At 37.0% G+C, this 22,055-nt stretch overlaps 3 protein-coding genes across 5 annotated transcripts; 1 reads left to right on the plus strand and 2 right to left on the minus strand.

Moving 5' to 3' along the window:
- The first annotated feature begins 5,408 nt into the window (after nt 1–5,408).
- On the plus strand, nt 5,409–7,791 carry LOC103412984 (uncharacterized). Its single transcript, XM_008386902.4, has 4 exons — nt 5,409–5,955; nt 6,223–6,345; nt 6,584–6,745; nt 6,897–7,791. The coding sequence occupies exons 1-4, from the start codon at nt 5,813–5,815 to the stop codon at nt 7,447–7,449; spliced, it is 981 nt and encodes a 326-aa protein (XP_008385124.1). The 5' UTR covers nt 5,409–5,812; the 3' UTR covers nt 7,450–7,791.
- Nucleotides 7,755–13,209, minus strand: LOC103447713 (U-box domain-containing protein 33-like). Its single transcript, XM_070807719.1, has 7 exons — nt 12,630–13,209; nt 12,121–12,239; nt 11,585–11,694; nt 10,260–10,758; nt 9,310–9,861; nt 8,472–9,194; nt 7,755–8,176 (listed from the first exon to the last, which is right to left on the minus strand). Exons 1-7 carry the CDS (start codon nt 12,922–12,924, stop codon nt 7,994–7,996), a joined length of 2,481 nt encoding a protein of 826 aa, XP_070663820.1. The 5' UTR covers nt 12,925–13,209; the 3' UTR covers nt 7,755–7,993.
- A 3,846-nt stretch (nt 13,210–17,055) lies between these two features.
- Nucleotides 17,056–20,308, minus strand: LOC103447714 (actin). Of its 3 annotated transcripts, none has more exons than XM_008386905.4 (5): nt 20,087–20,308; nt 19,108–19,197; nt 18,571–18,964; nt 17,665–18,278; nt 17,056–17,457 (listed from the first exon to the last, which is right to left on the minus strand). In XM_008386905.4, the coding sequence occupies exons 2-5, from the start codon at nt 19,165–19,167 to the stop codon at nt 17,392–17,394; spliced, it is 1,134 nt and encodes a 377-aa protein (XP_008385127.1). In that variant the 5' UTR covers nt 19,168–19,197; nt 20,087–20,308; the 3' UTR covers nt 17,056–17,391. The 3 variants fall into 3 exon arrangements, with proteins under 3 accessions (XP_008385127.1, XP_017191420.1, XP_028944256.1); XM_017335931.3 differs by having other exon boundaries at nt 20,082–20,219; XM_029088423.2 differs by having other exon boundaries at nt 19,910–20,089.
- Nucleotides 20,309–22,055: the final 1,747 nt, after the last annotated feature.

Here is a 22,055-nt window from a genome sequence, read left to right on the forward strand (position 1 = left end):
GCCATCACTTTACTGCAATTCTTATGATCAAACTTTTCATCTCAGCAGCATCTGCATCTTCTTTTTTGTGAGCAATTGGATTGTTGGCTTTCCAAATGTTCCTTTGCCACATAAGAAATACTAGGTTTTGGATATTTGTGTTCCCTTATCAGCATATTATCTGTGTGCGTGTGTGTGTATATATATATATATGTATATATATATTAGTATATATTGGTTCCACACAGAAAGTGAAGCTCTTTATTTGTGTTGCACTTATTCTTTAGGGTATATGTTCTTTGTGAGATTTCTGTGGTACCGAAAGTTGACTTGTGGAACTTCAATAAACCATCATGTACTGAATCAATGGTTAGGGCAGTTTGGTGGAGAGATTCCCACTCATTTTTCCAACATTTTTTTATTTTTTGAACGAGATTTTTCCAACATATTCTTTTAATCCGCATGAAGAATCGTCACGAGGGAGCCATCTAGCCAAAGGGAGAATAGTGTAAAGTCAACAACTGGAATGGGTCAACCTTTAGTTGAGGTTGACCATGTGCACAAATAAAACCCAAACCGTTGCCTTGTCATAACTATGAAAAACGATATTCAGACTCTCTCATAAATACGTTTGAGAGGGACTTGTTGACACCTGTAATATTTACAATTCAACGTATTATAATAAGTTTAAGCTGTGACATAGAAATACTAGTACAAGTGTATTTTGTACTTTAGTAGGGTTCACCGACACTTGACAATATATCAGCAATGTAATTAGTTTTGTGTGTTTGAAAACTTTACTTTTGAAAGAGTCTGAATAGCAATTCTCACGTACATAATGCATGTCTTTTGATCAAACGGATTCATTTGTGACACACAATGACTATTTACATGCAAAGAGTCAAATTTCTAATCATGCGCATATATGAAATTTTCTATTTCCACCAGCGTTTAGTATATATAATGAAATTGTTAACAGTTGAATCACTGATCGCACATCCGACCATTCATGTGCATGCCCTACACAGTTGAATTTGGTATATGTATTTTGGTGATGCCACGCAGCAAAAGGAGAGGCCCCAAGACATGCAGGACCTGTTGCTGCTCATAGCTTTGAAGCTTTAATTAGAAATCATAAATCTCCTAACTGCTATCCACTTCTGAAATCCATAGTAATTGCACAAAAAAGATGCAGTTGGGGAAAGGTGGATGCCAGACTCAGACTGAGGCTCACTCACTCATGAATGATGTAATAAGACGACCTTTCAAACTGCAAGTCTTTTGAATATATTTTGAGTTGCGTCCGGCTACATTTGAGTTAATGCAGTTTCAGCCTATCCCATTCGCTTCCTTCGTTGAAAGGGACAAAACTGCAGAATTTCTGTGCAGCCAATTGGAAGGTTTTATGTTTGCCGCCCCACTGCAGGAGGAGATAGTAATAATGGCGGTTCGGTTCAGTGTTGAGATATAGGTGGAGTTCCTTAAGGCTGACCCAGGTTCCAGTCAGGCAACTTGAGTTAGGCCAATCTGCATCCCTTCATGTCTAATCCGACTTTAAACCCAAATAAGTAATTTTTTTTTAGTTATAACCTGCCCGAATCCAACCCAATTTCAATCCATTCATTGATTGAGTTGAGTTGGGTTGATCATTTGCCCATCCATCCCAACCCAACCCAACTCAACTAACCAAACTCAATCTAACCAGATTGTAACCCGTATCAATTAATGCTCATACTACACCTAAGTGAGTCAAGTCCAAAAACCAACGTGTTTTCTAATATTTTTTTAATAAATTACCCTTTATAATTACTTAAGCTTTTAGGGAATAAGAGGCTTTGATTAGTCAACTCATATTTGTAGTCTTTAAATCCTAAAGCTTTATAGTAGATGGATTTATGAAAGTAAAGTTAGCTAGCTTTGATGCTACTTGGCTTAATTTTTTTTAGGAATTCTTGGAAACGAAATTGTTATAAGATTAAACTTGAAAAAGTTGGGCAACCAGAACCCAACCCAAGTAAACTCGAACCCAATTAAATCCGAGCCCAAATGAACCCGAATAAACCCAACCCAAACCTGAATCCGAACCCGAACCCGAATCGTAAAAGTTGGGTTAGGATTGGATTGACCTTGCAACCCGCCCAACCCGCTCGAGTTACACCCCTAGCAATGCATGGGTTTTTAGTAACTAGAATCACCTCAATCAAGAAAATGGGCTTTGTCAAATCCTGGTGAACCTTTTCAAGTTGCGGATTAGATTGGGTTGGGTTAGGTTGAAGTGGGTTGGGTTGGGTTGCCACAAGATATCAAAAACTACGTTTGGTAACGAATAAATATCATTTAATATTACAGTTTTGTGATATTTCTTTTTACTTGTATAGCTTTAATTCATGTAAATGGCGAGTTCAATATCAAATTATTATGGATGCACATTGTGAGGCTTCACCCAAGTTTTCCACCTCTTAGTTTAAATGATATTGCTCTATTAAAAAAAAAGGTAAGGAAGAAATAAACTGGGAATTATAATTACAAGATATATTCATTACGAAGACATGTATGACATATTTATAAATGATATTTCCAAGTAGTGAGTAGTCAATAGGGTGATTTCCGCACTTCCTTTGACCCTATACACATGCTTAATTTTGTCCATTGATTTTTTATTTATTATTCAATAAATGACATTTATTTTCTTTTGCATATGCCCACTATGTGCCTAGAATGCTCTTACAGGCCTAAGTGGATTTAAGTAAATTTATTATCTATTATATAACTAAATATCTACTTAGACTTCAAAAAAAAAAACTACAACACTTGTATTAAGAATTTGGGCTTATCATTTTAATTAGGTTTATTATTTAATATATAACAAACAAAAATATCTTTTTCTCAAAAACAAACATAAATATCATAATTTTTGCTTTAGTATTTTAGTGATTTGATGGTATAAGATGAAAGTTCAAGTGACTACGAATTCGTAGCACTTTACGAAATATTTTTCAGAGGTCGTATGAATTTATAGTCACTTTAAAAAAAAAAATAATAACACTGTCAAATATGTTGTATAAACATTATTGGTTGAGTAATACACTATTTCTTCTCCTTTGACACATGGGGAATGGAGAGAGGGTCTTTCTTCTTCTTTGAAAAGAAGGTCCAACAATAACATAGTCATGGTGGTATTTTCTGTGTTCCTCTTAATCTGAAATTAGATATTTATTCTTGGTCCAAAGCTTTTCTGTGTTCCTCTTAATCTGAAATTAGATATTTATTCTTGGTCCAAAGCTTATGTTGCACAACCATGGTGGTGGTCATTTCTCTTCCACCACCTGCCTAGGTCATTGGGTAGTTTTTGGAGGACCTCACAAGCGCTTCTTCGAACTTCTAAGCAGTCTCGAGACTACCCCTAGATTTGATCTCTCTAGAATTCAAATTAGCTTGCTTTGCTCACCCCTATGTGAACATAGGTGAGGGCTTAAAGTGCTTCTTAAAAGCAAGACAACCTTGTAACTCTCTCGATGTATTTGCAATTCCTTAGGCCTTTTTGAAGAAAGGATAGGCTTGGATTATTCACTGTATTGAAGCCATTTTCAAGGAATAAAAATGGATGACAAATTTCTTATCTTGTCCAAGTTGTAACATTTACTCATGAAGAAAAGATATCCCTACTAATCCTCACAAAAATGATAAAGATTAAAAGGGACAACTATTATTCATGAGTGACTTTTAACTTGGACAAAATAAAGAATTTGTCGTTCATTTCTTCTTAAAAATACCTATAATATAATAAATAGTCATATCCAAATCAATATGTGGTATAAACAGTATTGGTTGAGTAATACACTATTTCTTCTTCTTTGACACATGGGGAATGGAAAGAGGGTCTTTCTTCTTCTTTGAAACGAAGGTCCAACAATAACATAGTCATGGTGGTCTTTTCTGTGTTCCTCTTAATCTGAAATTAGATATTTATTCTTGGTCCAAAGCTTATGTTGCACAGCCATGATGGTGGTCTTTTCTCTTCCACCCCTATGTGAACATAGGTGAGGGCTTAAAGTGCTTCTTAAAAGCAAGACAACCTTGTAATTCTCTCAATGTGTTTGCAATTCCTTAGGCCTTTTTGAAGAAAGGATAGGCTTGGATTATTAACTGTATTGAAGCCATTTTCAAGGAATAAAAATGGATGACAAATTTCTTACCTTGTCCAAGTTGCAACATTTACTCATGAAGAAAAGATATCCTTACTAATCCTCACAAAAATGATAAAGATTAAAAGGGACAACTATTATTCATGAATAACTTTTAACTTGGACAAAATAAAGAATTTATCGTTCATTTCTTCTTTAAATTACCTATAATATAATAAATAGTCATATCCAAATCAATATGTGGTATAAATAGTATTGGTTGAGTAATACACTATTTCTTCTTCTTTGACACATGGGGAATGGAAAGAGGGTCTTTCTTCTTCTTTGAAATGAAGGTCCAACAATAACAGTCATGGTGGTATTCTCTGTGTTCCTCTTAATTTGAAATTAGATATTTATTCTTGGTCCAAAGCTTATGTTGCACAGCCATGGTGGTGGTCTTTTCTCTTCCACCACCTACCTAGGTCATTGGGTAGTTTTTGGAGGTCCTCACAAGCGCTTCTTCGAACTTCTGAGTGGTCTCAAGACTACCCCTAAATTTGATCTCTCTAGAATTCAAGTTACCTTGCTTCCCCCACCCCTATGTGAACATAGGTGTGGGCTTAAAGTGCTTCTTAAAAGCAAGACAACCTTGTAATTCTCTCAATGTATTTGCAATTCCTTAGGCCTCGTTTGAAGAAAGGATAGACTTGGATTATTCACTATATTGAAGCCATTTTCAAGGAATAAAAATGGATGACAAATTTCTTATCTTGTCCAAGTTGCATCATTTACTCATAAAGAAAAGATATCCCTACTAATCCTCACAAAAAATGATAAAGATTAAAAGGGACAACTATTATTCATAAGTAACTTTTAACTTAGACAAAATAAAGAATTTGTAGTTCATTTCTTTCTTTAAAATACCTATAATATAATAAATAGTCATATCCAAATCAATCATTTGTATCAACGAGCCCTTAAAGATCCTAATATGACAGAGTCTTTTAAGTCACAATAGGGTTTGAAATAGAATAGGACATAGAAAACTAGAAAACCCAAAATAAAAAGTATGAATCTGACCGATCACTACAAATTCAAACAAAGACTCCGCCCGTTGTGCACTAATGCACGTAGACAAAACAGATGTTGACTTCACACCTCATTACTTTTTATACAATTTAAATCTCCAACGACTAAATTTAACTTTTTTTTACAAAGTTATTAATAATTATATTAGAGTCGTCTAAATTACGGTAAAAAAAATTGAATTCAAATAGTGTGAATAGAGTATACTATTCTGGTAAACTTAACTAACAGACGTGTGCAGAATTAACTTAAACAATGTTTGCTGTCAAGTTGGAAATTTCAATGCAAACAGCCTTGACATATGTGACCTTCTCACATTGGTTGCTACATCACTCTTAACATTTTAAACTTTGAAATCTTCTCCCCCAGTAAACACCCTCTCCAATTAATTAACTTAAACAATTGAAATTTGTATCTCATTCTTCCCATTTGATTACATATGCAAGTATCACCTCACTTTATTTGTTAGAAATTGTGTTATATTCAAATTATAATTAATTTAGTAATTAGCTAGTTGAGCTTAATTTCTCTACTTGGTCTAATCTAACACCAAACTGGTCTACAAAACTTTCATCTTCTTCTCTCTTTCCTCTGATTTTTTTCAACTGGGAAACTCAGACATGTCAATATTAAGCAACAATATCAGCAGCAGCAACAATGGCGCACCTTCATTTCATGAGTTCAAGAAACAAGCTTCTTTCTTCTTCAAGGAGAAGATCAAGACTGCAAGACTAGTCCTCACAGATGTTACACCAGCGCAACTGTAAGTTTCAATCAATCTTTTCTATGGTGTGTAGCTAAGTTGGCTAGAGCAACGTGCTCCGACTCCCCTTCTGCAGCCAAGTTTGAATCTGTCTGCTCGTAGTTTAGATAAGATTAGAATATCCAGGTCCTCTCATTTTTCTGGTTTATTTGTTGAACTTAGTGGGATGGGATTTGGTAGTTTTTTGTTGGTCTGCTTTTGAAGGAACTTGTTGTGGCTTTGGATTCTGATGTGATGAACTTTTTGCTTGGCGTTTAACGTGTGAAGATTGACTGAAGAAGCTACAAATGGGAATCCATTGTCTCCAGACACAAGGACCTTGGGTTCAATTTCAAAGGCTGCTTTCGAACTCGAAGATTACACAAGAATTGTGGAGATTTTACACAAAAGGTTTCTGGGTTTTCTCCCTTTCTTTCGCTTTCGTTTTTCGCACGATTTTCTCCTTCCGCACTCCCATTTTTTACGTCCATTGATTCTCCTTTGGTTTTTTCAATCCTAAGACTAGAAAAATAGGGTGCAGTGCATGCGGAAGAAAAGAGAAGTGCAGAAATCACTACATTTTTTCCCCTCCAGATTTATTAATATAAAAACTTGGTGATTATCTATGCTTATATAATTTCGTTTTCAGATTAGTGAAGTTTGAAAAAAAGAACTGGAGGGTCTCCTACAATTCTCTGATTGTTGTTGAGCATTTGCTGACTCATGGACCAGAAAGCGTTGCAGTTGAGTTTGAGGTTGACAAAGATGTTATTCAACAGATGGGAAGCTTTCAGCATATAGATGAGAAAGGGTACGTAATTCTGATAAAATTCCCGAGAACTGTTATTGGCACTCTAAAACAGTCATTCTGAAAATCTTCTCGTTCTTTTGGTGAACGGGAGGAGTGCAGCATGACTTTGCGTACGAGTAATTTGCTGAGGGTCTAAATATTTAAAATGCAGATTCAATTGGGGTCTTGCTCTTAGAAAGAAGTCCGGGAGAATTTTGAAGCTGCTTGAGAAGGGACCTCTTCTCAAAGAGGAGAGAGACAAAGCTAGGAAGCTATCCAGAGGGATTCACGGGTTTGGGAGCTTCTGCCAAAGATCATCTGGCTCTTCAGCACAAGGGATTTTAAGAGAATCATCATTTCAAACATATGGAAGGTCTAATTCTCAAACTCTCTTCAGCGACGACGGAAACCAGGAGAATCAGTTTCCATCATCTGACATCAAAGATTTTACTAAGAAAGTTGATGAATCAAAGCGAAGCAATGAAAGCATTGTGATCGTTGTGGCTGTCAACGATGAAGTAGAGAAACCCGAAGCTCGAACAAGTTTTAAAGAAAACATGGTTCCAAACAAGAACGATTTGGAAAGATGCTGCTGCAAGGGAGAGTCTAACCCACTTTTGGATGGTGAGATAGATGTGTCTAGGGTTGAAATTTCTGCTGGGGATGCACATCCCTTCAATGAAACGCACAATCTAAGTGCTGCTTCATTGCTTGCTGCAACTTAATGCACTCATTTGTCAACGGATGCTCCTATTACACTCGTAGTCTTTAAAGTACCAGAACCAACTATTGCAGTATCTACATCGAGAAATCAAGTATTGTATACATCGTTAGTCTAATAGTTTCTCGGACCTACCCGTTACAACGAAAAAGTACCTGCAAACCGCTTCCACTGGCATGTTGAAAGGGTTACTTAGTTGGGTTTTTATTGTTACTATTATCGTGTGCAACTCAAATATTATGTTATCTAGAAATATTAGTAAGAGCTTTGCTCACCAGCAGAGTTTTTTGCATGAGTGAACGTCTAAGATTATGATTAAATATATTCTATCTTGATATTTCTCAAATTTAGTAAATTTACAGTGTAATAGAAAACTAATCTGCTTAACGTTACAATGCTTTCAATTTTGGTAGCTTTTATACAACAAGCACTTTCCCTATCATTGCATGATATAGAAATACGATGGTTACAACGAAAATCTACACGTGTGAATGACATAGCGACGACATACGTACCTACATACATACTTACATGAAAGTAGTGAGATTTCAAGTCTTGCAAAGCCAATCTTGAATAGCAAGGCGTAAGGCATGGTTGGGAGTGAGATGTAAGTGACTCAATTTCAAATTGGTCATTGGAGAAGTCTCGCGACAATTTTGTAACCATCCACGCAAAGCTTCACCTTCGTACGTGAAGCCATCAGCTGCCAACTGCGGGTCATGCATTATTTCCTGTAAACAACGAAAAATCTGTCAGTTTGAAAGTCGTTTACCACCTTAGTTCTTGTATTCAAGTTAGTTTGGAGCTTTTTGGTGCATAGGTGGTAATTCACGAGCCTTGTTCACAAGTACCAAACTGTAGTCTGAAGTCTTCATATGGATGATCTAAAATTTTTCCTTGTGATAAGTTCTCAAGTTATGTAAAACTAAATTTACGTATAGAGCTTTGCAGCACCTTGAATTAGAGAGCAAAACCCAAATTGAATCCAAGGGTTACTAGAATTTGGAACAATTTAGTATCACTCACCTGAAGGATCGGACACAAGAAGAAAGATGGCACTGGTCGCTCTTCAGAGGCATGTAGCTGCTGCAATTCCCTCACTAAAGCTGGCGTAAGCTCTGGTCTTTCCCTACTATTCAATTCACAGCATTGCAAACCAAGGTCTACCAATCGCGTTGCCACAGATATAGGCCATTCTCCAGCTGAGGAATCTATAATCGATGTCAAATTTCCACCTAAAACTGCCTTGCGCACCTCACTTGCTACGCCAACTGGAGGCCGTCCGGTGACTAACTGCAGAAGGATCAGCCCAAAGGAATAAATATCAGACTTGGGCGTCAGGACCCCCACTCTCTGCAGCTCTGGATCTGTGTAAGGAAAAGCACCCTTTGGCTCAGTTCTCCAGCGGAAACTTCGACAGTAAAGATTGTCTTCAGTGACCAGCCTGCAAATCCCAAAATCACAAATCTTGCAGTTGAGTTCAGAATCTAGTAGTATGTTTTGCAGCTTCAAATCACCATGGACAATCTTTTCAGGTCTAGAGGAGTGCAAGAAGCAAAGGGCACTAGAGATTTGAGCAATTATCCGTGTTCGGGTCTTCCATGGCACCGGAGAAATATTGCTTTTCCTGAAAAGATGGTCTTGCAGACTCCCATTTGATAAGTATTCGTATACAAGCGACCAGGCTTCTGGACAAACACCAAGCAAGGTCACAAGGTGACGATGCTGTAATTGTCCAAGAACTTGTACCTGCAAGCACAAAGAAAAACAAAAATGAGCATCTTTGAAGTGCCATTGACGTATTATTAATCACTCCATCAATTTGACATATATAGTTGAGAGAGAGAGAGAGAGAGAGAGAGACCTCTTGTTGAAACTCGGCTTGTTCTTGCAAGTTATGCGGATGCAATTTCCTTATGGCGACAGTTCTGCCCAGCATTTCCCCCTTATAAACACAACCATATCCTCCCTGCCCAATTTTAAAGCTCTCAGAAAAATTGCATGTTGCAGTCTGCAAATCTGACAATGAGAATTCTGCTAATTTCGGCAGTTCTTCAACAAACCCAATGAGTGCATTGCAGTTTGCGGCTCCAGCTTGTCGATGATTCCTCCACCGCTCAATCCAGCGAAGGGCTTCCACCTTTTGTCGTTGAATACACTGTTTTTCCTGCTGAAGAGTTGCAATCGAAGTCTGAATTTGCTTCACTTCCCCAGAAGCTTCAGCAAACCTTCGACTTGCTTCTTGTGCTCGGCTGTCTAGAAGGGCAATATTTCTCATGGCCCTGCTTATCTCACCACTAATTTCTTCCTTTTCTTCCAAGAGTTTTTGTTGTTCCTCAATCGTGGTTCTCAAGGCGTCCTCAGCCTCTTCTCTAAGTTTAACTTCTCGGCCACGGGCTAACTCAAATGCCTTGGCCTGAAATGGAGAAACACAATTGTGAGTTAGGAATAACAAGATTAATGAATAAATTATTTCATTATAACATAGATTTCAAGATTTTTATATATGTAGTTATAACCCAAATATAAAATGTTTCAATTATCTTCTTCTTCGCCAAGAAATTCTTAATCAGCAATGCGTGCTTACTAATCTTCTGAAAGTATTGAGAAGTTCCCTTAAATGCGTAACACAAATTTATTTTTAGCTTCGCACTCACAGTTATATACTTGAAAGTACTGAGAAAGATCCCTTCATTGCATTACACAAATTTATTTTGAGTGTAACACTCTTGAAATAGATCATGTACCGTAATTTCTAGGAATCATAATACCAAAAACGTTAGTTCTTAAGCTGCAACATCAACTCGCTGTTACCTTGTTGATAGCATTCACAGCTTCTGATTCTAAACTTTTGCGCTTCAATAGCTCTGCAAATGCCTTGTCCCTTGATGCCTCGGCTTCTAGTGTAGCTTCCGTAAGCATACGGCATAAGCTCTGTTCCTCAACGTTTAAATCAGAATCTGAAGACATCCTTCCCTCAGCAGAATTATATCCTGAACCAGAGCTAGAATTTGTACTAGTTGAATTATGAATATTGTAGGGTAAGCATGTATTTGAAGAACAAGCTAAAGTTGGTGATGCAGCCAATTCTTCGTGGATTTCTTCATTCTCTCTATTTTGAAATGATCTAGAACTCAAAATTTCTGCAGGTGCAATCTGCAGTTGACTACATGAGGTCAGAGAACTTTGGCCATCTGAAGCATCTCTCGTCCAGACATGTTTCCCTTTGTTGATAAACCGTATTTCACAGAACACTGGAGCACATTTGGCTACATAATTTGCTTTTCTGGAGCTCTTTTTCACCTTCATGCAACTATAGTACATTATTAGGAAGGCATACTATGCTACTATATAATAAAATGACATATAATGCAGCTGCAAAAGATATATAACATTCAAGTTTCATAACAACAAAACCAGGAAAACTTACTTTCCATTGCGTTAGTATGACAAAGAAAATATTTACAAAACGAAACGTAGACACCAAGGGACGGTTCAATTAGACACCAACTCCTACTTACTGGAGTAGGAGTTGATCCCTGGACCACTCCCTTGGAAAGAGCCGGCTTTGAGAGTGTGGGAGCACAAGGTGAGTTCTTAAATACGTCCCTTAATACATAAACTTGACAGAATAATTATTTGTACATAAAACAAAAAACAAGACAAAGTTTGCTGATACATATACATCTTAAGTCAACAAAAAACACTAAGACCCACATGTCACTAGTTTCATACTTCAGCATTTTATATTAAAGCAGTTGAAATGATGTCACGAATTGGGGTTAAGTAAACATAATTTTATTTTATTTTCTAAGATGATGCATGCATGGTTGGACAGAAGGCAGGGCCTTTGCTGGGGGTGAAATATTGTAGGCCTCATTTGCCTACCCTAAGGGAGAAGGGATGAACTGGACCATAGCAGAATCAATTCCCAAATACATTTTTACCAAAGGAGGCTCTTCGATATCCAATTTTTTTCACTGCAGTACGAATAAGCTGGATAGCCAAGTTCATGTCTGAGTGATTCACAGTTTTACAGAGACCACAGTATACGATCTAATTGAGCTTTTTTACAATTATCTTAACTTTCAAAAGCAAACCATTAGACTTACAGTGGAACCTTATTATGCACCACTTACTCTTCTGGTACAGCTCCCATAACAAGCTTCCTAACCCCATTATTGTTGACCAACTCTACAATTCCTTTATGAATTTCATTAGCTTCAACCATAACAATGCTTGCTTTAACCTGGAAAGTAAATGGTTACACTAATATAGTTAGATACACAATTTGTATTCAGTTATTATGCAATTGTCATTTCACTAAATGTGGACCCTTTTGAGACAATTATACACAAATATTGAACTATCAACACATAATATATTGAGTCCTGATGAAATAAAAATAATACGGAAGGCAGAAAAGCTTTGTTCATGAAGCTAAAAACTAGAGAACTGGTTAGCTAAACTCAAAAGGTATTGGTGAAATTCAGTAGTGGAAGAAATCAAGGTTCTTCCAAATATAAGGAGACATCATGATTATGAGTAGCGATCTTTCTTAAAACTCTGCTAAACATGAGGACTTCAATTTATAATAGTTATGATAGTAAAACACTCAAAATAAAGATTGATTTATAAATTAGAAGACAAAAACATAAAGGAACAAAGCACACACCTTTGCTCTAGAGCAAGCCCTCAAATAATTTTGCAAAAGCTTCATTTTCCGTTCCCTTTCCTCCCTCCTGAAAGCCGTCACCACCTCGTCATTTGCCTGACTTGCGGGTAGTTTTCCTACTGCAAAATCATTGTAATGATGAATGACATACAATTTCAAAGAAATCAAAGTCTTCAAAGACGAAGAGAAAATGTCTCAAACTGCTTAGCAAAAGCCTGGAAATGAGAATTGAATCAAGTTTTGCGAGATTTTACACTGTCATAAGAACCCTTTTGTTTTCTCAAATGCAAACAGAAAATAATTCACGTTCCGTCCACGACACAGTAATGGGCCAATTTTTGTCACATTTTCAAATTGTTCCCTAACATTTTCTGAATTCAGGAAAAAACTGGAAGACCCCTATATGCATACTGTGAAAGAAATTCATAAATCAAGAAACTTTTGAACCTTCTTCGTAATCTAGAGCCATTCACCAGAACACTTGACTTGTTAAAGAGAGAGAGACTTACAGAGAGTGGGAATGAGCGGAGATGGCTGATGAACATGAAGTATACAAATTTCATTACAGCCAAAGTGCTTGACCGTCCAACGAAGCAAGCTCAAAGCTTTCTCCACAGACTTCCCAACCGCCACGTGCACCTTGTCACCACCACCACCTTCTTCAAAAATCTCGGGCAACTGAGACTGAGAGGAGAAAGTCGCAGGCCGGTCAAACCCACGTCGGAAACTCACCGGAGAAGAGAACCCAGAAGGGGATTCAGCCACCGGGCCATGGTGCGGATACGAAGGCTGTCCGAGCTCCATGGAAATGGAAGGGTAAGGCGGAAGCAGCTCCGCCGCTGGTCGAGGAGTTGGGGTTTGAGGAATGTGGGTGCCGGTGTTGTTGGGGTTGCAGGTGGGAGGGTCATATGTAAAATTTGGAACTGATGATTACAGGAATGAGATTTCGTGGAATTTGTAGGGATTTGTAAGGGAGTTCTCGTTTCCAAGGGAGGCTTAACCTTTTGTGCTGATTTGACAGTCACGGGAAAATGTTGACGGTGGAGGGGGAGAGAGATTTTATTTGAGATAGGATCCCCGCCGAATTCTCACCGAATTACATCCGTTTATCATGCTTCAGTTTTCGTTAGATATTGTTTATATTCAATTTAAAAAAAAATTATAATAATTACTGATTATATAATGTATAATAAACAAATATAATTTAAATATTCTCAAAATTCATACAAAGAGGATCTGACGAAGATACTCACTCATTTTCTTTGCTCTTTTGCTTTCAGTCAAAGATTGTTTAAAATTTTAAAAATTAAAAGCATGAGAGCATCTTCATGGGCATCTTTTGATTCTTTAATTTACATTTACTTGAAAAAGTACGATAAAACCTCAAATCTATATTTTCATAACGTTAGTCAAAGCAATTAGTTAGTATCAAATAAGTGTCATATAACAAAGAAAACGACTCATTCCTTGATTCTTATTTTTCACCCACCAGTGTTAACCTAAAAGCTATCAAGCCTTACTAAGTCCTTCTAGTAAATGTGGGCGTGCCAACTCGCCACTAAACACGATCGACGAATGTGGTGGTGGTGTCATATGCGCTTCTGATTTCTGTATCCTAGCGAATGCGACCGAGGGAGGAACGCGCCTTGGCCTCTGAATGCTATAACCCAAAGACTGTGAAGTCCAAATAAGGGTTTGATTTTCAAGGTGCCAAATGCTTTGGCTGACGAGTAGGACGAATGTGGTGGTAGTGTCGGATACGCTTCTGACTTTTGAATCAGAGTTTTAGAATCTGAAAACAAGGTTGCTAGCTACTGTGAAGTCCAAATAAGGGTTTGGTTTTCAATGTGCCAAACTTAAGTAACCTAGTAGCACTTCATTTCGCCAAAAAAAATTGTCAACATAGTGTTGTTAATCCAAACGGTTATTAATCCAAATTAAAGACGTGCTGACAAAGTTAAGAGAGTTAGCAATTTCTCAAATGATGAGCACTGTTCTAAAAAACGACTTAGGCGCCTTGGAACCGAGGCGATTTTGTGCAAAATGACTGGAAAAATCGGGGTGGCCCTAGGCGGGGCTAGGCGGCTGGGTGGTTTTTTTTTTTGAAATTTGTTTAAAGTCTAAGTTCTAATTATACCTTGAAATTTTGTTAATTTATAGAATAGGTGTGTTGTGTATCAACTTAATTCCGGGATGCTAAAGATAAGTATCTTACATTACTAAATTTCCTTATTTTCCTCCTATTTTCCATTTTATGTTGTTTTAAATTGTGAACTTGTTGTATATGTGTTATCCTACAATACTCCTCACTATGGTTATATGGCATATATGCTTAATGTGTTTTTAAATTTTGGACTTGTTGGATACACTTTTTGCATTTTATCATTATTTTATTATCTTATCCATGGATTTCATACAAGTATAATTTTTTGTAAGTGTCCATATGCACTTATTTACAAAATATACAAGAAATTTACCTAAATCCGCCTAGGCGGCCTAGCCGTCTAACCACTTAGGCGCTAGACTCTAACTCACCACCCGACTAGCATCTAACATTTTTTAGAACCTTGATGAGAGGATGCGCGTTGAGTGAGATTTTGCATAAAGTGTTTGAAGGTCAAACCTTCTCTATTTATATTAAGGAAAATCCTTGATGGCCACGTTGTAAAAATGATGTGGCGAGTAACAAATCCGCTTAAAATAATATCTAAAAATATTATCTTCGGAATGAACCCCACGACATCGCCCATTGGTGGACGACATAAGCTAGTTACTGGCAAATAACTTCAAACCTTTGCCAAGGTTCCTTGCCTCGTTAAATGCCTCACACGTGTCCCACCATATTATCTCATCATCTTCTTCCGCAGATTTTTTGCCCTCCCACTTTCCGTGTCTTTCATGCCATCCTGTTTTATGTGGTTACAGTTAAGTTATATCAATATTTTATATTTTTTTTATAGAGATAATAAGACAAAAAATGAATAGTAATATAAAATTTTGACGTGACTTAACAATAATCACACAAGCAAAAGGGCATGAGAGGACACAGGAAGTGGGAGGGCAGAGAATCTGCCTCCTTTTCCCTTCACCCCTACATCAAGTTTTCGCCCAAATCATGATTTTGAATGTTATTGACTTTGGAGAATACTTTCTGAGAAATGCTTAGGACATTTTTAAAAGTGAGGTTCTACATCAACTTTATATTTTTCGTATAATATTTTTTGTTTCAAGATAATTATTATAATAATTAAGAATGGTAGTAATATTTAGAAGAAATTAGTACTCATCCAATAGTTTCAATTAAACAAGCTGATAGTGTAACATTGGGTCCAAACAACCACATATCATAATATAAGTGAAAAAATGTCAAAAAAATTAAGCTAATGTGAGACATATCAAACTTATCATTCAGTTATATTATAATACGTATTGTACCATCTTATTCAAGTCAAAAAAATTCTAAAGCCTTATGGGCAAAGCAATTGTCAATATCATAGACCTCGTCTCATTTCTAATCAGTTGGACTTTGAAGATTTTACCTAACCATTATCCGTAAATGAAAATTCTTTACATGTATAGTATTTAAATGTAACGGCTATTATCTCAAGGCACCAAAGTAAAACCAATGGGCCACCTTGTTAAATCTCTCGTTCGACCCGTGAATGTCGTTAATTATGTTTCTTTTTCTTTCTTATATTTTGGTATTCATCAAATAATCTTAAATCTATTTCCAGCTAATCAATTGATCAATCTCAAAATATGACATCCCGTCGATAAGGACAACCCAACACGTCCATGTGCGCTGTGACGGAGTCAATATTTTCAAATAATAGGTTCATCATGTTAATCAAAAATAAATTTATTGGACCATTTCGTCGAGCACCTAGTAGGCAACTGTTAATCCTGCCAACATGTATCAAAAACTTATGCTGACATATGTCGACCGCCATTTTTGTAGAGGCTTGTCGGAGGTGGATGTAGGATTATGTGGAGTAGTGTTAAAGACTTCCAAGACTTATCAACCATTGGGGGCTATAGCCCAGGTAGCTTGCGATGAAAAATAAAATTTTACATGTAATTTTGATTGATTTTCAAATGTAGCCCACCAAATATTTAGTCACTAATTCGAATTCTCTAGGTTTAACTATATAAAATTATATAATAAAGTTTGCAAACCATCTCTTTTTCTTGCATTACTTTTCTTATCACTTCTTGTACATGTACAAATTTGGATTTGTTTAATTTTAACACGTATTTATTTAATTACAAAAAACTTTGGCTCACCTTGTGAAATTTTTAGCTGATACTATGAAAAATACGGTATCAAGTTTCTTTATTTATAAAGATTTAAAATTTTAAGCTAGCCCACCCGGTAAAAAATTCCTAACTCTGCTATTGTTATCAACTAACACATGGTGTGCACAACAAAGTCGCACACAAGAAGAGAGAAAAGAAAAATAAACATGTTGGAATAAGATAGGAGGAGATTGTAATTTAATTTCTATTAGCTGTTTATATGGGTCAAATACAATACACAAATAAATATACATAGGATTTTTGAAGTTGTTAAAATCAAAGGCAACCAATGACCCTCTGCTGGCTCCGCCGTTGCATGCCCAAGTGGGAGACATCTCGTTGGTATTGTGAGCAACTAGTAACGCAGTATAAACACAACATGCATAAACAACGAGATGCCTCTCACTCGATCATGGACAACTAACCCAAGTATATTCCATAAGTCGTTTTCTTTGTTATGCGCCACATCATCAACTTTTGCCTAGGGTTTGAAGCAAGTTAAGGTGAGCAGATGCTTTAGGAAACTTTGAGATCAAATCAAAGCAACAGCAGCATTTACATAAAACTTATAGAGGTATGAGCTTATTAAATTAAACTTCAATACATCTGGGGAAATAACAGAACCACACTACAGAAAAATAGAGAAACATTAATTTATTAAATAAACAGAGAGGCCCTTAAGAATTTAATGGCAAATTAGAATTTCAATCAGAAAGGAGGTGGGGAGGAGCAAAAATTTATAAATGGCAGAGGCTTTTAGCATTGAACTAACACTGTTCAACGGTTAATACAGAAAATAACAGCTAAAGAGTTCAACTCTCGGCCATAACCTCCACGTCTCGTAGTTCATTGTTTCAACGACACTGGACACAGAAAATATTGAGAGAAGCAAAGGTAAGAGTAAATACTTGCGAGCTGCAATTGCTATCCGAAACAGACTAGAAATCACGCTTCTAGCGATCCCATCCCACAGAATTAGAAACACTTCCTGTGTACAATTGATGGGCCAGATTCATCATACTCGGCCTTCGCAATCCACATCTGCATTCCAAGTATAAACATTAACACTCGATTAGTATGAACCAATGGAATAATTGTGAGAGAGAGATTGGGAAAACAGCGTATAATATGATTTGTTAATGCGAGCAGGGTTAACCTCCAAATGATAAAGATAATGCACATTTCTAAGATGATGTGCCACGCGAGTATGTAATCATAATCGGTGTCACGTATACTAAATTTTCATACCTGCTGGAAAGTGCTAAGAGATGCAAGGATGGATCCACCAATCCAGACACTGTACTTCCTCTCAGGTGGAGCAACAACCTTGATTTTCATGCTGCTAGGTGCCAAAGCTGTGATTTCCTTGCTCATTCTGTCAGCAATGCCAGGGAACATGGTAGAACCACCACTGAGGACAATGTTTCCATACAAATCTTTCCTAATATCAACATCACACTTCATGATAGAGTTGTATGTGGTCTCGTGAATGCCTGCAGCTTCCATTCCAATCATGGATGGCTGGAAGAGTACTTCTGGGCAGCGGAAGCGCTCAGCACCAATGGTGATCACCTGCCCATCAGGTAACTCATAGCTCTTCTCAACAGAAGAACTTGTCTTGGAAGTTTCAAGCTCCTGCTCATAATCAAGGGCAATGTATGCAAGCTTCTCCTTCATATCCCTGACAATTTCTCGCTCAGCTGTGGTGGTGAAGGAATAGCCACGCTCAGTCAAAATTTTCATAAGGGCATCGGTGAGGTCACGACCTGCTAAGTCAAGACGGAGGATGGCATGGGGAAGAGCATATCCCTCATAAATGGGGACAGTGTGACTGACACCATCTCCAGAGTCGAGAACAATACCTGCACGGAAGTTCCAGAAAGGAAATTGTCTAAATGATATTGAAGATACACATAATTATCATTCCGTAACTTTTAAAACCCACTTCAATTTTTGTTTTGATTCTTTTGAATGCTTCGAGAAAACAGTTGAACCTGCTATATATTACGATCACTTCAACAATGATCTCAAATCAATTTCCAAGATAAGCTCTTCTAAAGGCTAACTAACAGCACCTCGGATGTATTGCATTCAAGTCATTGAATCCACATCAACTCAAATCCACAACATGCTGAAATTGTTCAAACTGCTTACCAGTTGTACGACCACTGGCGTAGAGGGAAAGAACAGCCTGGATGGCAACATACATAGCAGGAGCGTTGAATGTCTCAAACATGATTTGGGTCATTTTCTCCCGATTAGCCTTTGGGTTCAGAGGTGCTTCAGTGAGCAGAACTGGATGTTCTTCTGGGGCCACACGAAGTTCATTGTAGAACGTGTGATGCCAAATCTTCTCCATATCATCCCAATTGCTCACAATACCATGCTCAATGGGGTATTTCAGAGTCAAGATACCACGTTTAGACTGAGCCTCATCTCCGACATATGCATCCTTTTGACCCATTCCAACCATCACACCAGTGTGTCGTGGGCGGCCGACAATGCTAGGAAAGACTGCCCTTGGAGCATCATCTCCAGCAAATCCAGCCTAAAAGATGAGAATTCAATATAATTATTGATCTATTAATATTAAGATTTCCATTGAGATAATGTATGCCTTTACAAGATCAGCATTACAAAAGTTGAGTAGAATCAGATTTAGTCAGCAAGAGTTGGAGATAAAAAACATACCTTAACCATTCCTGTTCCATTGTCACAGACGAGTGGTTGAATATCCTCGGCATCAGCCATTTTCTAATTCCAGCTATAGAGACGTATTAACTGCAATACAGTGGGACATGATATGAACAATAGAGAAATTGAAATACTAAAGACGAAACACCCATCAATTTCCTAAACATACACGGGCATCAGGTGTATAGGAATTCGATCAACACAAATAGTAACATCATCACCATAATGATCACACCATAACCATAAGTTGTACGTTAACATAATGCTCACACCATACCAGAACACCCACCATAAAACGATTTCCCGTCAATTATAATTACAGCAAAACAATTCAACTTTGCACAATCATATACAGGACAGATCAAAATGAAGCATAGCAGGAATAAGTCTACATAATATATGACCGGAAAACAAAGAAGCACACCCAAGATTCAATCCGGATAACTCTCCATTTCTGGTTTTATGTTGATCAACTTGACTTATTCAAAGGGCAGTCATGAATCAATACATATGCTTGAATCTACGTGATTCATGAGGTTCCTTCATGTCATAGACATCCAAACCATCTCAAAACTCCGTTGTTTCGCATTACGAAATCAAATCTTTCATGAAAAACAAAATCTTCTACATTTAATCAAATCACAACACAAACCAGATACAATAAACAAAATCAGAGTGTAATATTCCCATAATATAATTCAAATTCCAATAGCTACCGCACAAATCCAAAAGAAACATCAAAATAATCCTCAGATATTCAAATTCCCGCATATTCACGATCAAAAGATTGACAATGTACCCGATCCACGATCGAGAGATCGCCAAACAAAACCTCACAAATCTAGAACGAAAATGAAACGATCCTACATCCAAAACCGAATAATTCCACACGAAACTCGAGATTGGCACGCACTGTTTGGTTGCAAGGAAAATGTTGAAATTTTCTGGGAAAATGAGGGAGGAAGAGAAACCTGACCTTGGATTTGGCGTGGACGGAGGAGCCCTCGGATCTCAACTGCGCGCCCTTGGGTTCAAAATTCAGACCTCAAACCCCACCTGAAATTCGCCTTTTAAATCCACGGCTCTCTCAGCGCTCACTCCTGGCCGTCCGATCTGTTCAACGAGATTCGTGTTCGTGGCGACGCGGGCCCTACTGATCTGGGGCTCCCGAAACTACAGGCTGTTTCAACTTTCAATCGCTTTGTCAATCCAGGTGTCAGAGAGTTATACTTTTTCCTGGTCCTTTGTTTTCTTTTTCTGGACCACATGTTGGGCCTTGGGCTTGTTATATGGGCTTTTCGAAAATTAGCCCAAATCTTAACTTGGACACACGAAAGTCTAATGACACGGATACCGAAGCCCACTAATCTGGTTCAAGGGCCCGGCTTGGCAAGAGCGGAGTTGGGTCGGTTTCTAGCCCCGACTAGAAGCTCTAGCCGACTAAGTTAGAACTCGTTTGGATATGTTTTTAAAATGACAAAAAGTATTTTTGGTGAAAATATTTTTAAAAACAATCCTTAGTAAAAATGTTAGTAACTTCTGGAAAAACAGTTAAAGTGCTTCTTGAAAGAAACACATAACTTGTGTTTATTGTAGAAAGCATTTAAAGTGCTTTTGGAACCTCAAAATTTTTTCCCTAAAAATGCTTTCAGTCATTTTAAAAATACATCTAAACGAACCCTTAATTACCAACCCAACCCATGTAAAAGTCGATTTGGGTTGGTTAGGTTAATTAGTTGGCAGAAGCTCAACTCCATGTAAGTTTTTGATAACGTTGCACTTAGAGAAAAATAATTCAAATCCCAATATTTTAGAGAAAATTCCAACCTCATTTGTAACACCAAAGGAATATTGCAACTAAGAATGAATTCAAGCGTGACACGTGGATAGATGATAGGGTTTTTATATAGTTGTCGATGTCATTTTTCTATATTATTATAATTTCAAAGGAGTCAAATCACATTTTTGATCTATGTAGTTTTACCTATTTTCCCTTTGTCTACGTCATTTCACGTTTGGCACTTTTTACCATGTAGTTTTGTTGAGTAATTCTAGGTTTGTGCCACATAATATCTAGGTTTGTATACATAGAATTTTTCTTAGAAAAACTAATGAAAAGTCCAAAAATACTTCTCTTTTAATTAAAAGCCTTTTTAAAAGTATAGTAAACAGTACCAGATAAATGTATAAATATGATTTTTCGTTAAAAATGAATAGTACCAGGAGTGTTTTGTTAAAACTCTCATTTTTCTTTGTTTCACAAGCAATGATCAAGTCCTACAAGTTTGAAGTTGTTCAGAAAAATTTATAAACCGAATGATTGCGTACTCAGTTGACTGCATATATTTTAGAGAGACAAGTATGCCTTAATATTTCTAGTTGATTGTCAAATAAAGAGTGAGATAAGTACATTAGTACATTCACATGAGGAGTGAGATAAGCACAAAAATACGTACATTGCACTCGTGATATAGAATACAATCTCATTATCAAAATATACTAGCCAAGAAGATGAATTTCCTCACTCATCATGTGAGTGGTGAGTGATACATCGTCAAAATATTAGCTAGGATTAAGATGAAATTTAATGTATAACCCCCATCATACTCTCAAATAATTAAGCTTATTTGGTGGACTCCCTTATAAATCTATAATTAATGTCCACTTTGTATGATATTTTAACGATTTGAACCGTTCAACTTTTAAGTTTTGATTTTTATTTCTCAACCCTTATGCACTTTAACCCTATCCATGCTAGAACCGTACACATCAATATTGACTACCACTACATCTGAGAATGGATTACAAGCAAAGTCATTGACATTACTCATGTTGCATCTCAAACTAGTTGGCTGACATCTCCATCAGTCTTCGTGAATGCTTCTCCATCGCAGGTTAAGATTTGATTGCAATTAAACTAATTAAACTATAGGAATAATGTCAAA

This window comes from Malus domestica, chromosome 11 (assembly GCF_042453785.1).
Source record: "Malus domestica chromosome 11, GDT2T_hap1".
Lineage (NCBI taxonomy): Eukaryota > Viridiplantae > Streptophyta > Magnoliopsida > Rosales > Rosaceae > Malus > Malus domestica.

Coding starts and splice junctions, on each gene's coding strand:
- LOC103412984 (XM_008386902.4), top strand. CDS start 5,813: ATGTCAATATTAAGCAACAATATCAGCAGCAGCAACAATGGCGCACCT. Junction 6,346..6,583: donor GTGGAGATTTTACACAAAAG/GTTTCTGGGTTT, acceptor TTTCGTTTTCAG/ATTAGTGAAGTTTGAAAAAA. Junction 6,746..6,896: donor CAGCATATAGATGAGAAAGG/GTACGTAATTCT, acceptor TTTAAAATGCAG/ATTCAATTGGGGTCTTGCTC.
- LOC103447713 (XM_070807719.1), bottom strand. CDS start 12,924: ATGGAGCTCGGACAGCCTTCGTATCCGCACCATGGCCCGGTGGCTGAA. Junction 10,759..11,584: donor ATGGGAGCTGTACCAGAAGA/GTAAGTGGTGCA, acceptor AATGTACTATAG/TTGCATGAAGGTGAAAAAGA. Junction 8,177..8,471: donor TCTTGTGTCCGATCCTTCAG/GTGAGTGATACT, acceptor CGTTGTTTACAG/GAAATAATGCATGACCCGCA.
- LOC103447714 (XM_008386905.4), bottom strand. CDS start 19,167: ATGGCTGATGCCGAGGATATTCAACCACTCGTCTGTGACAATGGAACA. Junction 18,279..18,570: donor CGCCAGTGGTCGTACAACTG/GTAAGCAGTTTG, acceptor ACTTCCGTGCAG/GTATTGTTCTCGACTCTGGA. Junction 17,458..17,664: donor CTCTTAGCACTTTCCAGCAG/GTATGAAAATTT, acceptor CTTGGAATGCAG/ATGTGGATTGCGAAGGCCGA.